Source organism: Rattus rattus, chromosome 5, assembly GCF_011064425.1.
Source record: "Rattus rattus isolate New Zealand chromosome 5, Rrattus_CSIRO_v1, whole genome shotgun sequence".
Lineage (NCBI taxonomy): Eukaryota > Metazoa > Chordata > Mammalia > Rodentia > Muridae > Rattus > Rattus rattus.
In genome coordinates, this window is record NC_046158.1 from 7,359,328 (window position 1) to 7,376,295 (window position 16,968).

General features: G+C 48.0%; 1 protein-coding gene across 1 annotated transcript in view; it reads right to left on the minus strand.

Annotated features, from left to right (window-relative positions):
* The window catches only part of Med27 (mediator complex subunit 27), a 172,460-nt gene extending 157,467 nt beyond the window's left edge, over positions 1–14,993 (minus strand). The window contains exons 1-2 of the mRNA XM_032902936.1: positions 14,761–14,993; positions 12,158–12,302 (exon numbers count right to left, since the gene is read on the minus strand). Coding sequence (XP_032758827.1) covers positions 12,158–12,302; positions 14,761–14,963 — 348 coding nt within the window. The 5' untranslated portion in view covers positions 14,964–14,993. The remainder of the gene's footprint in view (positions 1–12,157; positions 12,303–14,760) is intronic.
* Positions 14,994–16,968: the final 1,975 nt, after the last annotated feature.

The window sequence follows — 16,968 nt, forward strand, 5'->3', positions numbered from 1 at the left end:
ATCATATCCAAGGTCCAATAAGCGAGTTCAGGGGACAGCACTAGAGATTTGCGTCTGTATTGTGCAGGGGCAGAATTAAAATACAATGAGCTGTAACAAGATAAAACTTAAGATACCTGGATATTAAGACAAACCAGCCTTTGTGTTCAAACCCTGTTCAGCTTTCCTCTGTGAGTTATGTCCCTCTGTGACAATAGGAACACAGTATGCTGAGCCATTTCAGGCTCTTAGCTAAAGAAAAAAACGTGAGGAGAGATTGGGACCCAGCAGTGGGGCCGAAATCATGGTTATAAAGCTTGGGGCACTGCACTGTGTCTAGTTAGCAAGCTGCACCAGGATTGGGAATTTATCTCCTCCGTTCGCCATGTCTAGCACAGTGCCCACACGGCAGGTGCCTACACAGCAGGGCTCAGTTCATCTGCAATGGGCAGGTTGGGTATCACATAGCAAAGAGTGCTCTGCCCTCAATTAGGAAATGATCGTGACTCAGTGACTTAGAAGTGCAGCCACTGGGCTGGAGAGATGGCTCAGCCGTTAAAGGCTAGGCTCACAACCAAAAATATAAGAAGTGCAGCCACTCCCTCACCCAGACACTCAGAACACAGCTGATTCTAACAGTATACAGGCATGGAGAGAGCTGAGCCCAGAACATTTATGTGGTTGGGGGTGGCCACTGTCACACAGTACCACTCTCTGACCTAGAACACACAGGCAGGCATGAGTAGGGGGAAGAGCCACTAGGGATACTCTGATTCTTGGTGAAAACAAAGACAGCAGGGTTTGGCACTTCATTCACTGGTGCCCCTTTTCATGTCAGAAGGTTAGCTGAGGCACTGGACAGTCCCATTGTCCTTCATGAAAGTCCTGGAAATTACTTGCTAAGACCTTCACGTTAATGTATCTGCAGCTCATTGCAATAGAGGGCTGCAGCCTTTCTAGTGAGGAGGGGCCTGTGGCTGTTTTGCCCATGATGGTGAGGGCAATCCCTGACCACGCCCAAGCCTGGACCACTGTTCCCACTATGGGAAAAGGGGCCTCGGCAGCAAGGAGCAGCTCTGCTCTTCCAAATATCAGGCAGCCTTCCCTGCCGCTCTCATGAAGAGAGCCAGTGCATGGCCAGGGGCAGGTTATTTTCTGAAGGTGAGGTATGGTACCGTACCCGACTGCTGGCCCTTGAGGTCTCATGCTCAGCTGAAGAGGCACAGTCCCTGAGTTTTCTTGAAAATACAGTAGGGTAAGGTTCAGTCGCCAAGTGTCTACCAGATACAAGGTGTCCGAAGGTGGCCCACAGTTCCGACCCTGGAGAAAGAGGGCCCCTTGATACAGTGTGATCAGTGCAGCCACACGAATGCTAAGGAACAATGACAGGTGGGACTATACCTGCTTGGCCTTTCTAGGACAGGAGGGAGGGTATATGCACAAAGCCACAGGCATCCCAGGCAGAGGGCAAATGGGCAGCTCAGCAGTCATGGCTTTAGCTTCCAGTTTGCTGAAACTGGCTAGTCGGACCAAGACATCAAGAAGTTCTACTTAGTGTCAAGTCAGCAGGAAGAAGCCCAGCCCAACACCAGCCAGTGCTGGCCAACAATGGCAGGAACTGAACCCAGCAACAAGTCTCCCCAAGCCCTGGGCACTGCAGTGAGCTGCACCTCCCAAATAAATGAGTAACTGCAGCAAGGGAATGCCCACATCGGGAGAGAGGTCAGGCCAAGACCTAGAGCCAAAGGACAGCGCAGTGAGCACGAGGCAAGAGAGATGTGCCTCACCTCCCAAGTCTGGCAGACCCCTGAGCCCAGCCTTGAGGAACCCAGAGAAGCCCCGAAAGCAGGGGATGGCTGTGAGAGAGGTGGAGAAGGGGCTTGCTTCCACATCCACACCTCCTCCCACAGGTCTCTAATGAGCACAAGGAACTCTGCAAAAGGTCAAAGATACAATCTAAAGGGGAGAGAGGAGGGTGGGCTTAAGTTTAACTTGGTTCCAACACACAGAGAGGGAGCCAATGGCAACAACTACTTGAAATGTCACTGTGAGCCCAGCCCTGAGGTGGAGACAGTGGAAATCTGCAGCACAGCAGACAGAGATCAGAGCAGCTCCGGGAGCTCAGACTAGAGTCCAGCACACTAAGCCCTAAAGGCTTCAGAAACTGCTCAAAGCAGAAACAGGCTTTGTCTTGTGATCAAACAAGTGGTTAAGCCAACAAACTAGGATAAAAGCAACAATGGGGACAAAAGGGGGCACCTACCAGATGTCAGAGAAGCAAGGACAGCAAGAGGAGCATAAGTGACTAAGACTTTCCCAGAGAGAGAATGAGGTGTGATGAGATGTAAGAGCATGTGCAAAGGCCCTCAGAGGACTGCAGCTCACTTTATAAGATCAAAGTGGCCAAAGAGGGGCAGGCAGAGACCAGAGCTGGACACACTACGGGACACTGTGTCTGGTCCTGCTGGGGGATGTTAGTAATTCTAACATTCAGAAGGCAAAGGCGGGAAAACTGGGAAATTGTGCCCAGCCCTTCCCTTCAGCAAAAAGAAAAGCACTCAGGGGGGGTGAATGAAACAGGACTGTAAAAGGTCCTGAATTATCAAGCGAGGTATATAGAATATCAAGTTTGCTTTCTCTGCTGCTGTGCTAAAACACCAACTAAAAGCAACTGCAACTTGGGAGGAAGGGTTTATTTGACTTGCAGGCTAGGTCCATCATGGAGGGAAGCCAGGTCAGAAGCTGGAAGGAGCCTGAAGCAGAGACCACAGGGAAAGGCTGCTTCTTGGCTTCTCCCTCTGGCCCGCTCAACTACTTTAGTTTGTTTGTTTGTTTGTTTGTTCGTTTGTTTGAAGACAGGGTTTCTCTATGTATTCAGGACTATCCTGGAACCCAATTTGTAGACCAAGATGACCTTGAACTCATAGATCCATCTAGCTCTGCCTTCCAGGATTAAAGGCATGAACCACCATGTCCAGCTTCAACTACTTTTTGTATATCGCCCAGCCCACCTACCTAAGGATGCTTCCACCCACAGTGGGCTAGGCACTCCACTGACATGCCCACAGACCAATCTGATGGAGGCAATTTTCAATTATGGAGGAAATTTCCCTTTTCCTTTCCAGGTAGGTCAAGTTGTCAACTGAAGCTAACTCTGACAAGAGTTACGTAATCCTTCTTTCTGTGTCTATTTGAAATTTCCCATAATGAAACCTTTTGTTTTATATTCTGCAGGAGGGAGAGGAAACAGGAAGGGCTAAGGAGGGCATTAGGGAAGCAGTGTGGGCCAGGCCACACCAACAGGCCACCTGGAGACCACGGATGGGAGCAGATTCAACCTGTGCCACACACAAGTCACCATCATGGCAATGGTAACAGGCAGGACTGCCAGGACCATTTCATAGAAACTGAGGTGGAGTGACACACTGAGCTTCACCACACTGGTGCTAGAATGCTCTGCATACCATTCAGGGGGCTGGAATCACTCCCACAAGAGACAGGGATCACTGGAAAGTGGCAGGAAAATGGCATGCCTTGAAATCTGAAGAGAGAAGTTCACTGGACAGGAGAGGCTTGTGGTAAAGCTCAACTAAGTAGCAGCAGCCTGAGTGAGGGTGGACAGGTGAAGAGGCCCAGCCCAGAAAAGGCTGGCAGAGCTAGGGGGTGGGGAGGGAGGTGCCTCTCAGGGCAGATTGCTGGAGCAGCTGTGTTAAGGCCCCAGGTTCCATCCCCAGCACTGCAAAAACAGTGTGAGGCAGGGTAAATGGAAGAAGGCCACGGTCTGTTACAAAGCTGCAGCTACCATGGGTGGGCCAGCCCTGAGTCACAGAAACCAAGCGAGTCACAAATGTGAGTCCAACAACAACAAGGTAACTGTTTTCACAAATTACAACTAGTAAGAACAGTAAGACGTGGACTGGTCTGAAGCCCTGGGCTGGAAATCATTTACATATGGGGTGTCACCTGGCTCTCATTAGCATTTATACAGGCACACTGCGAGAGCCAAGGTGCTGAAGAAGCTTTGTGAGGTAATTTTCCACTAAGCCCTCAAGGGCTGCCTTGTTCTGCCTGTCAGACACTTGGAGCATGGACTCAGTTCCGAGTGCTTCCTTCAGAAGCTTCCTGGACAAGTGAAGAACAGGAGAGTTCCTCCCCAGCCCTCAGGAGGCTTTTCCTCCCTACCCACAGCATGCATCAAGGCCACTGAGCCTTTCCAGACCAGGGCAGAAAGGACCTTCAGAGCACATCCAGCCCAACCTTTCAGTCAGCCAAGGGAAAACCATCGGCATCAGATGGCAGAAGAGCCATGAGACAGCTTACTACCTAGTCACCACAGATGAGTCACTCTTACCCAGGCGACAGCTCTGAACCAGCAGCTGCCTAGGAAGGCATACAACTCACCTAGTCATAACTGCTAGTGACAAACTGGACATAATCCAAATCTTCTTTCCAAATCAGCCTTTGCATTCCTGCAGCTGAGGACTATGGGAGCAATTCTAAACCCTGTGACAGACATCTTACTGAACCTCCGGGTAAGATGACCTCTATGGTCACTCAGCATACTTGACTGGGCCCCTCCCTGCGGCCTTCTCCTCCTCCCTGTGGCTTCTTCTGAGCAGGCTCTTCTCCCTGCTGGCATGCCTCACAATTCCCAACCTTTGCCAACTCGCCATCCCTCACTCCACACCCCACGTTTTACAAGGAAAGAACTGACCACAGCCCACCTTGCACCATGTGTGAAGGGTTGCTATTCCTGCTCAGGCATTTCAAAGAACGCCAGTACCAATGTCAACGGACGGAGCTCTGCTGTCAGAGTGGAAGCAATGACAGGGAGGTCGCAGCATCCTGGGAGTCTCCTCAAAGCTGTTTGGAATGTGGTACCACCAGCCCTAGTAGTACTCAGAACTCCTAGTCATCTCTCTGAAACATGCCCAACTTAGGGAGCTACGGACAGAAGCAGGAAGGCTGGTCTCACACCCTCAGTAATGGGATGGGATGTGCCAAAGTGCTTGGGACCTGGAGCTTACACACATACGCCACACCACAGATGCACATGCATTGCACACTCCCATATGCTGAACACAGCCACCACTCATTTAATGCTTACTATGTGTGGGTTTGCTGTGGACAATTTGTTTTTATGTTGCCAGCAGAAGATGAAAGCCAGGGCCCCTCGAATGCTAAAACAGATGATTTACCACCAAGCTACACCCAGCCCAACAGCCAAGGAAGGCATGGATGGAAACCTTAGTTCTAGCCTCATTTGTGTCAGAACACCCCCACTCAGGAGGAAGTTTATTGCTTAGACAGGCACTGGGTGAGTGAAGAGCTGGATCAGAATCCAGGCAGCCTGACTCGAGAACAAGCATCCAGGCCTACACAGGTCCAACCTCAGGGCAGTGGAGTGCCAGCAGGCTGCCTTGATGTCAGGGTTTTCTGTCTGGTGATGTTACTCTTCAGTCTTTCTAGCTCGCCTCACATGAAAGGGGAGGTGCCAGGTCTGAGGCTAATGAGAGCAGTAGTAGATTTCAGTCAGCCCCCAGTGCCAGCATGGCTCACTGTGTGAGCAGGTGCTCTGAATACCAGCTTCAGGAGAAAACACCTGTAAGAATGGTCCTTCCCGGAACGGTGCCAGGTCCCATGGTAACAAACACCTAAGTAACTGTCTGACCCATCTCACCTGTGAGAACTCGTGCCCACAGGTTCGCACATACAATGCATATGTGCATGTGTCAGATATGCATAAAAATGGTCAGGGCCAGGCCTGGAGGCCAGAAGACTCTAGAACAGAAATAATTAATAGGTAGTAGTGGGACGATGGCTGGGTCAGTAAAGTGCTTGGCACAAAAGCATAAGGACCTGTCTGTACCATCAGTGTCTTAGTTAACCAAGTTCAATTTGCACAGCTTAGAGGCATCTGAACGGAGAGTCTCCCCTGAGGAACTGCCCAGATCAGACTGTTGTATGGGCAGGTCAGCTTGTATAGGATGGTCTTGATTGTAATTGATGTAGGAGTGTTGGGAGCACAAAGGGCTTTGCACCCACAGATCACCAGGTAAACCAAAAATGTTAATCATTTGGGGTTGACATCTCCAAGGAGGAAATAAATATCTGTTTTCTACCCAGAGGACTGGGAGGATACTGTCAATGACCTGGTGACCTTTGCTATTTATAGAGCCAGACCAGACCCAAACCCCCAAATGTTTATGCCAGTCTTTCCCCACCCCCAGACCTTTATTTGTAGCTTTATTGGTCAGCAAAGCCCACCCTTGGGAGGAGATGTCACATACACATTATGGCCTGCTGACCTCCACACTATATTCAGTCAGAGACCACACCAGAACCTAGGTCCTTAAGACCGCTTCAAGGTCATACGCACTTTGAGTTGAGATTAGATGTAATTATGCCTGCTTGTACCCCAGGAATTGTATTATACTAGAAATTGTTTTCAAGTTATACTGTGTTTAAATAAGCTTCCAATAAACTAGCCTGGTGCCAGACTCTGTAGAAGTCTGAACCAGCACTGACTAAATCAGACTAAACCAAGTTTTCCTTCTTGCCTCTCACAGTTCATTTTCTTACTGGCCTTCATGCTTGCAAGGGCCGCCATACAGGAAGACCCAGTCTCCTATGGAAGGTACAAGCCCTGTGCAGGTGATGTTGAACTGTACAGAAGCTAGCTGAGAAGACGGCAGGGTAAGAGCCTTATTGTCCTCCATAGATCCTGCTGTACCTCGATGGGGGTGAAGTGGGTTCCTTGGTCAGAGGTCCTGCTGTGTGAAACAATAAGCAGGCCTGCTCACTGTCACATTCCTGACTCAACTTTCCTCAGTGGTGGAGGAGCGGTCAGCAGAATAAAGCCTTCCTGTCCCAAGCATCTGGTCAGTACTCTCCCACAGCAACAGACCACGGGGCTGCTCACTGGCCAGTCAGCCTAGGCAGGCCAGCAAGCTCCAGGCTCAAAAGCAAGGTGGGACTGAAGAAGACCCCCAGTGTCAGACTTCTGGCCTTGAGAAGTGTGAGCATACATACACACACACACACACACACACACATACACACACACACAATTGAGAATTCATAAAGTGGGACCCCTGAGATTGGTAGAGTTGACCCTGGGCAGTTTCTGTGATGCTGTCAAAGCAACAGCTGCCACAGAAAGCCTGCATCAGGTTCGGCAGTTCAGACTTCTAACAAACTCTGTCCCCTGCTAAGCACTGGCTGTGGATCTGGCCCACTAAAGGGCACCTGGGTGACACCACTCACAAATGAGCCTGCTTCGCTCAGCCAGCAAAGAGCTTCCCATTGCCTACCAACTGACCTCTGCTTCAACTTCCCAAACTACCCTCTCGCAAGGCAGGACCCTCGAAAGTCCTAGGATGTCATCTCTTCTAACTGTGCAACTAGACTCTCAGAAATGGCTAAGAATGGACATACCCTGTCACACTTCATCAAAAACACAAGCAAGAAAGCCACACCGGGTCGTGAGTCTAAAATCAGAACAAAAGTCCTTCCATGCCTTCAGGGGTGGCCTCTGCTTCCCACAGGCTATGCTAAGCAAGCACTCTGCCAGCGAGCTGTGCCCAGCCCTCACGGGGTGAGTCTGCATTGCATCTTTACTCTGCTTGTCTATCAGGTTCCTTGCAAGGTTCTGGAACAGCCTACAAAGAACAAGATGGCTGTGGTGCCTCCCCTCTGGGATTTACAGTTTACCCTTAAAACAAGACAGGCTTCCTACAGGAAAACTCAACGTCATACTCTAAAACAACCCCCAGACCTGCTAGTTCCAGAATGCAAAATCAGAAAGCACACTTTCAAAGACAGGTATCAACCTGGACACGGTAAGCCAATGCTTGGGAAGTGGGGCCAGGAGGATCCCACAGTCAAGGCCAGCTTGTATGGGAGGCCTACCAGGCCCCACGAGATATGTGGCAGATAAACATCACAGTAACTTAGAGCCATGGAGGAACTTGAGTTCGTGGAACAAAAAACAAAACCAAAAAGCTTATGTTTTATTTTATTTTATTCTCAGACAGGGCTAAACACATAGCCCCACTTGGAACTCACTTTACAGACTAGACTTGCCTAGACTCATAGAGATCAGCCTGGCTCTGCCTTTCAAGTACTGGGATTAAGGGCATGTACCACCACATCAAGCCAGAATCTTTCTTTGAAAAATAAAACATTAAGCCAAGTATAGTAGCACACACCTTTAATCCCTGAACTGGGGAGGCAGAGGCAGGTGGATCTCTGTGACTTTGGGGCCAAGCTGGTCTACAAAGAAAGTCCCAGGACTTTTGGCTATTATAGTAAGAAATCCTGTCTCGAAAAACAAAAAATTAAAGATGTTAGAAAAGTAGGAAAAGGGGGAGGAGGAAGGAAGAGCAGCATCTTGCTCTGTTGGTCTCCCCCAACTCAAGTAGCTGTGATCTGTTACTCTCGGTATCTCCAAGGAAAGGCAAAGTTATGGTTGGCTCTTCTAAGCCTGAGCCCTCCCCCAGTTCTTATCTGTGAGTCTGCAAATTCAACCAACTCCTAGTAGAAAATACTGCTCTTATACTGACTGTCACAGACTTTCCCTGCCATTATCTCCTGCACAGTGAGGTCCACAGCCATGCCATAGCAAACGCACTGTGCTGCTGGGCATCACATGACCCAGCAACCATGTGACACATGGGGAGAAGGTGGGCATGGTGGCAGAGGGAGAAGAATCGCTTGGGGGATACGTGGACAGTACAGCAAGAACCCATCTACAAAAGCACACAAAAAGAGGAGAAGGCAACATATTTAGTTATATGCATTTACAGCATTGTTTTACATGCCGGACTTCAGCTCCGTGGACCTCCTATCTTCAGGCATATGAGCTCCTGGGATCAAACCCCTACTGGGACCATGGAGGGCTCTAAACAAAGCAGCCTTCACCACAAAAGGGTGAAAAGCATCAATGTCGGAAATTCAAAGCCTGGTGACAGCCTGAGGTTCCACTCCTCAGAAAGGGACCTTCAGGATACTCGGTCTCCCTCACATATCAAATGACATAAAGTCTGTGCTGACTACTTTACAGCAGGGTCAGCGGTGGTGCCAATTATTTCCTGTCCAATTGAGAGAGCTTGTCACCCGTCTGCTGAGCAATTATCTACAGGCGCACTCGAGTAAGCAGCTCAGCTCTTTCCCCGCGTCAGCATGAGGAAAGCGCTGCTCGCGGGGACTTGACACCATTTCACTAGATTAATCTCTCAACACGTTATTCTAACAATTATGCCAACTACCATGTAATTAAGACTCCAACTGACTTTACAAAATTTAAGAAAACTCCCCCAAAGAAAATAAGCGGTCATTGGACATGCATGAGACCTTTCTATGGCCAACTGCACACAGAGTCCCCCACATAATGGGTGGTGTCAAAGCCTTTTCCCTGTCTTTCCGTTCTCAGCAACAGTGTAGAAAGCTGACATGGGCAAGATACCCAAATCCCTTCACACGTTACTGCGCACGCTGTTTAAATTCCTTGGATAAAATGATGAATGGTGACTGTTTTCGCAATTAAAATCTCTTTTCATTTACAGAGGCAAGTAAAACACATAATTAATGATTGGCCCCTGGCACGTCAACAGCAGGAAACGAGAACACTGGCTTCTTCCTTAAGGCTACTTCTTGTGTTCATTTAAGAAATGTATATAAGGCACCCCCCTGCTGGCTATCTTCTTCTCTTTCTGGATTTATAGATCTCATAATTCTACGTCTTTCCCGGAGAAGAAATGAGTAAGGCTCCCTGTAGCCCTCCCCTGAAGTGCCTGGCAGTAGCCGGCTGCCCAGACCTAGAACATGCATACAATTCGGAGCCAATCCTGCAAAGAGTCTTAGCAGGAAAGAATGCAACAGCTGATTAGTAATGTCTACCCAGGGAAGAGCTAACGTTTGAAGACCCACATACCATGTATTTGTCTTGCCTGCCTTTTAATAAAACATGGAAATGCAGGCAAACTGAACAGCTTCTAAAAAGAAGAGAGTATGAACAAAATGACAGAATTTCTTAAGATGCGGCCAAAGGGCGAGAGGTACACACACACATATTTATTCTCCTTAATACACTTTCTCTCCTTGAGACAAAAGCAAGGGCCCGGGGCTCCTGCTTACATAGTCAAATAATCTGATTTCCTTACATTATGAAAGCAGCTTTGTTCAAGTGTAAATTGCCATCACTCCAATGTAAAACTGTCGCTTCTTCTGTCTGTCTCTGTCTTGCCACTCAGGCTTGTTACCCACGTAACAACAGGACCTCCTCTACCAAACAGGATTTTCCGGGAGTCAGGTTGGAACAGTTAGAGTCCAGCCATTCATCTGCTGGTCAGCTAGCTTCCACCCACTCAACAGGCAAACTCATGCTCAGATCCTAGGCGCAGCCCAGGAAAACCAGCCTCCATAGGGCAGCCTAGAAGGCTGGGGCTGTGGCCTCAGCGCCTGCAGCAGACACCTGCCACTGTTTCTGTCTGGTGCCTGCTCTGGTTGGGCATGCTTAAGTGGGGGTTGTTACTGCCCTCCAAGCTTCACTGGTTAGCAGTCCCCTACATGGTAATTATTCCTTAAGAGGAAGAACCTAATAAGAGGTCCTAAGGTCAACTGGGACATGTCCTCACAAATGACTGGAGGACACCAGCCTCTCTGACCCCTATCTGACAATGATATCTGTCCCTCCTACATGCTTGCCCACTGCTACGATACTATCTGTCATAAAGTCCTCACCAGTATTAGATAGTCAATGCAGCACCTTGCCCTGGTATTTCCAACCAAGTTCTGAATAAACCTCTCTTCTTTATAAAGTTAGTCTAACTGAGGTACTTCATTACAGTAGCGAAACAGACTAATACACTCTTCTTTTGGGGAATGGCCCTCTCCAACACCAAGGAGAATCATTCCAGTGAGCCAAGCCGAGACTCCCAACCATGGATCCTACTAACCCTCCCTAAGGACGTCTATCACATGGGGCCTGACACAGTCACTGGAAGCACTACATAAGGATGCACAAACCTGCAGCTGACAGGCTATGCTTTCTCCCACCAGGGGAGTCTCAGAGGAACAAAAGCTAGCAAGCCCTGAGAAGCCCCTGAGTGACAGACACAGCAAGCACATGTGAGCTGACCCTCATGAGCTCAACTTTGAACCAGGGAGCTCCCTGACCACTGGAGTGACCAACTCAAACTCCAGGGCAGGTTTCTACACTTGGCACCACAGAGTTTGGGGAAAAGGTCTTAAAGGCCAAATCAATATATTCAGAGTCCAAGTTCTTTTAGTTCCTCAGGGGCAATCATCTTTCTAAATCTCCAATTCGCTTCAAACCAAAGAATTCTAAAATAAGCCTACCACAGAAATTCAAAGAAAAAAGAAAGAAACCTCAGATAAACTATCAAGGCTCATCTGTCACCAAGGCAGATGAGAGGAAGAGAACCCAGGCAGAGGGTGAAGGGAGGACCTGGAGGAACATGGCAGTTCACAATCAAAAGCAAGAGCTACTGAGCAAGGCTTCTATGCCTGCTCCTAAAACACACCACTTTCCATCCAGGAACACATACAACACACAGCAGACAGACACAGGGTCTCAGGCAAACAAACTGCTTCCAGGTTCGGAAGCTCAATGGTTCCTGTGATCTTACACAGTTGCTCAGTTCTCCTTTTCCAGCTTTTCTGAGGGCTACGCCATGGTCCTGCCCACTCAACGACACCGCAAAAACTATACTCTGTAGCATATGGGTCCAGGAGCAAGTGGAGTATAATCTAATCCATGGCACTCTCCAGATACTCTCCCAGCATGACACAGAAAATGCAACACAAGACCATAAACAATGTGAAGGGCTAAGCCTTCCCATCTGCAGTCTTTAAACTTGTAGGAGTCTGGAGCCCCTGGTAAGCTGAGAGAAGCTAGAAGAGATGGGTCTTCCTCGGGCAACACCACACACACCACAGCACAGTGCATGCACCAGCCATGTTCTATAAACAGCTCTCCACACCCGATCTCAGGCTAAGCATACCCGATCTAGAATTCCCTATCATCTACAGGAAACCCTAGAATTCCAACTCTACGGCCCATGCAGATGCAAAAGAAAACCTGCTTTCATGCTCTGCATTTCTGGGAGAAACACTGGGTTTCGCTCTGTCAGCTCCATCCGCAGCAGCCCCTTACCTTGTTGGACCATTTGTATGCTTGAAGAAGCTGGCTGTAGAGTGGGGTTTTGTCCTGCACAGGATCCAGGCTTAGCAGCCCACTGTTATGGAGAGGGTGGTTCTCAGACGGCTTGCCTACCAGGTTGCTCAAACGTTCCAGTTCACTAAAAGTAAAGAGAGAAGCTACATAAACCTGAATCCACTTCACTCCCTCAAGGCCAAGCACACTACTTCTTCTGATACCATCAGACAAAGGCAAAAAAACAAAACAAAACAAAACAAAAACAAACAAAACAACTAGGAACAAACAAGAGAGTGCCTAACTGGGGAGTTCTAATCTCAAGCATCTTTGCCAAAACCAGAACCCCAGTCATGGTGGCCCACACCTTTAGCACTGGGGAGTCAGGTGTGGTATATCAATGTGAGTTTGAGGCCAGCCTGGTCTACATAGGGAGTTCCAGGGCTACACAGAGAGGAAAAAAATAAGCATCTCCTGCTGTGGATGAATCTGAGCTGTTACATCCCAATCTTCAGGGAACTCGGAGCTTCTTTGTCCCCTAGGTTTGTCTTCCCTCTGGAGTGGCATGGGACTGCTATATTTTGTTTCGCTTTGTCTGCGTGGCCCTGGTCAGCTGGGCTGTGATGGCTCAGCAATGTTTAGGGTCTTGCAGTGGAGTCTAACACTGCTTCTCACTCAGGATTTTTCGGACCCATGTGCGGATCACTCCATTTGGCAGAGCAGCAAGTACCTGACTAAATCCTGATTATTTATCATTCCACATTGGGACAGATCTGTGCGCAGTGCTTCACAGATGGCAAAGCTTAGCAAAACAAAGAAGAGATAAAATAAACAAATGGGATGGGAAGACACCAGCATGGGGGCTGGGTCAAACCAGTGCACTCCAGCCTAGCAAGAAAACAAGGGAGACCTGGGGAAGTGCAAACAGTGAAACCCGGCACTCTGAGGAGCCAGTTCCCAGCAACAGGATGCTGTGAACCACTCCTATGCTGCATTCAATCTCAAATCTGCAGCCACCTTCTTCTTGGCACTACTGTACATTTAAAAAGTCAAAGAAATATCCACATTGCTTAAGTTTCTAAAGTGACAAAGAGCTGTGACATCCTGTTAGAAAGCAGGACAGAGGCGACACTCTTCTTTAATCCCAGCACTCTGGAGGCAGAGGTTGGGGCATCTCTAAGTTTAAGGTCAGTCACCATGATCTACAAAGAGAGTTCCAGGTCAGCCAAGCACTACACAAAGAAACCCTGTCTTGGAAACCCGCCCCTGGGGGGGGGGGGGTGTGTGCTTACAATGGGGGGGGGGATATCATCTTCAAGCTGACACTGCACACAAAAAACATGTACATGTGGAATTTAAGGAAGGGAGTGGAATTTGGGGGAGGAAAGGTAGACATCACTTCACTACTTTCTCCACCATCCTACTTGGCCAGTTGAGAGGTGGAGGGAATCCCGGGGTTAGCCCAATAGCCTGATACATGGAAGGCCCTGAGTTGGATTGGAACCAGGCACTGTAGAGGAACATGAGATTGGAAGATTGAAAACCTAACCTGTTCAGAGATTCTAGGTGACTAGGTCACTAAATGCTCAATTTCAGAAGTAACTCTAAATTCTAAGGCAGGAAGAGAACACAAGTTCAGGCAAATAAGAAGTGTCTGCTAAGCTGGGCGTGGTAGTACACGCCTTTAAGTACACGCCTTTAAACCCAGCACTCCGGAGGCTGAGGCAGGCGGATCTCTGTGAGTTTGAAGACATCCTGGTCTACAAATTGAGTTCTAGGACAATCAAGACTGTTACCCAGAGAAACCCTGCCTCAAAAATCAAAGTGCCTTCTATGTATAGCATCTGACAAATGTCCTCTCAGTTAATTCTTAATAAATTAATAAATAATAAAGTAAAAGAAGGAGTCTTGTGAGGAAAATATGTAATCCCCAATTATTAAGCTGCTCAAACATGCCTTTCCCGTAGTGGTGGACTGAGTCCTCTGAAACTGAACCTAAATAAATCCTTCCTCCTAAACACCCTAACAGACGTGAGACTGCGTCTCTCACAAGAAAAGAACGGGACAGAAGGAATGATGGTGGCAGACAGTACTGAGCAAGGTGGTAGTTGGGGATTGGGGGTGTGGTAAAGAGGCAAAAGGTAACAGAACAGTGTTTGAGGGTGAGGTGAGGTGGAACTGAATTCCAGGCTCTGAGGGTGAGAATTGGAGCTCATTGGATCGAGAAGTACGTAACTGGGCCTGGGACGATGTTAATGGGGAAGCTGGCCCGATGTGATGGAGCCCAAGGTAAGAAAACTAGGAAAGATCAACGAGGTGGAAGTTCCTGAGAAAATCTCCTTTCCTCATCAGAATACGACCACTACAGCGGAAACCGAGGACCACAAATGACAACCAGGACGAAACGGCCAATAGAATGAAGACTAGGTAACAGGATCCAAGACAAGGCGTCCCTGAGGGGCTGACAGGGGCCAGGGGATGAGCGAAAGTGACAGCGGACTGCGGATAAAGGAGAGGCCCGTGACTAGGAAGACTGGCGCGGGATCCCGGCGGGACGGGTGCCAGGAGGGTCCTCGACCCCGATCCCTTCAGCCAGTACCTACTTGAGGTCCCGGTTGACGGAATGCAAGTTGTCCTGGAAGTGCGCGATGAAGGCCTTCTCGCGGCCCTCTAGCGTCTCTTTGTTGCGCATGCCATCCTTAAGGCAGTCGAACACCCTGCTCACGCTAGAACGCAGCGCCTGGATGGCATTAATGGCCTGCGAAAAGGCCTCCAGGTTCACCCCAACGCTCAGCACATCCGCCATGTTGCAGCCGCCTCAGCCGGCTTTCCAGAGCTCGCAGCCTGAACGTCGCACGACGCTTCATGATGACGTCGTCCTGGGAGGCTTTTGGGACGTGTAGTTTGCGACGTGATCCAATCCAGGGAGCTCTGTGAACATCTTGGAAAACAGCGCCAGTCTGACTAAATGAGAGGGTTGACCACGAGGCGTGATCTCCATCTAGGGAAGTCAGGTTGCCCTCGCCTTTTGCTTGATAGTGAATGACAAAGAAATACAGAAGCCCACCACGTATCCCCAAAATTTGGACAGTCATATAGGAATTTCTCAGAACAATAAAATATCCCCAGAGTTCATGAATAAAATGAGTCCATATTCATAAATAAAGGGGAAGAACTCTCTTACCTACAGTAAAATGCCAAGGCATAACTGAAGACGGAGTGATACTAGAGAACCGCCACTTAACAATCTAAATAATCGATTAAGGTATGAATCAATTGATGTTTAAGAAAAAAAAAGGTATTCTATAAAGTCTCGAAGCGTTTTTCTCAATGAAACTTAATAGGACGGAGAAATCAGTTGGGCTACACGAGGCCCCTGTGTCCAAAAAGTAAATTAATAATAACAATAGAAATGATGATATATTCCCAGAAGAATTGAAAGCAGTGTGTAAATGAGATGTTTGTACTTCCATGTGCATAGTAACCTCATTCACAATAGTCAAGCGGGGAAGGAGCCAGGTATCCACCAACATAGAAGGAAATAAGCAAAATGTGGTTATATGTCATACAAATCGATATATACTGTGAGATCAAAATGAACAACATACCTTTCAAGTTAATGGGAGATCAAGAGAGGAAAAATAATAGACCTTGGAGGTTAGGGCATCTGTTTGTAGTTAAGAGTAAGTTCCTGTTTGTTCTGTACAGGCTAAAGTTTCTGTTTAAAAAAGAAGTTCTACTTGCCCCAGGTTAAATCCTTGCAAGTTAGGACTTTTATTTGTAATTAAGAATAAGTTTCTGTTTTTTAGGTAAGCCACAAAACATGAGCCTCCTTCCCTTGTTCCTCCCTTTCATTGCATCTTTCTAACAATGTGTGACAGCCAAGTCTCTCATCCCTGCGAACATCTTATGTCTCCTATAAGAAGGACCTCAAATCCTGACTGAGGGTGAGACAGCTGGCTGGCCACTCTAGGTATACCCCCAAATAGATTGCTTTAATTGGACGACAGTGGATTGGTCTTTTCTCAGGTTTAACATTGCCTTTCTAATAGAAAGAGGGAAATCCTGACACATGCTACTCAGATAATAACCTAATAACATCTGTGGATCCAGTAATCATTTTCTCAGTTAGGCATGATGATAAACACCTGTAACTAGAACTGGAGAATAAATTGGAAGTCTGGAAGTTTAAAGTCAACCAAAGTACAGCATGAATATTATACAAAAAAGTAAAATAAAAAAGAGGGCTTAGTGGTTAAGTGCACTGGCTGCTCTTATAAAGGATGTGGGTTTGGTTCCCAGCACCCACATGGCAGCTTCACAGTCAGCTGTAACTGCAATCCCAAGGGATCTATTGCTGGCCTCTGGCCTTCGAGGTCACAGCACACACGTGGTGCACAAGTGTTCGTGTAAACAAAATACCCTCGCAAATAAAATAAAATGGGGGGGAGGGGGAGGACACGCATTTGCCAGTGACAATTTCACAGATGGAACTGGAACAAAAGCTATAGGAAGCAAAAATTGTCACAAAAGCAACAAATACCGTAAGATTCTGTTTTTGTGAAGTATAGAAGCCATCAAAATCACAGGGAGAGAAAGTGAAACTGCAGCTTCCAGGGGCTGGTTTCCAGTGAAGTTCACACATCCAAAGGAAAGACTCCTAGCACAGATACTGTAGAAAGAAGAGAGAGTATGGAATGTAAACAAAATGTTATCCAAATCTGGCGCTGCAATTTAAAGTGTCTTACTTATTTTTCTGCCATGTCAACTGTGGACTGGTCCTGTCCTGAAAGGAGCCTAGCACACACAGT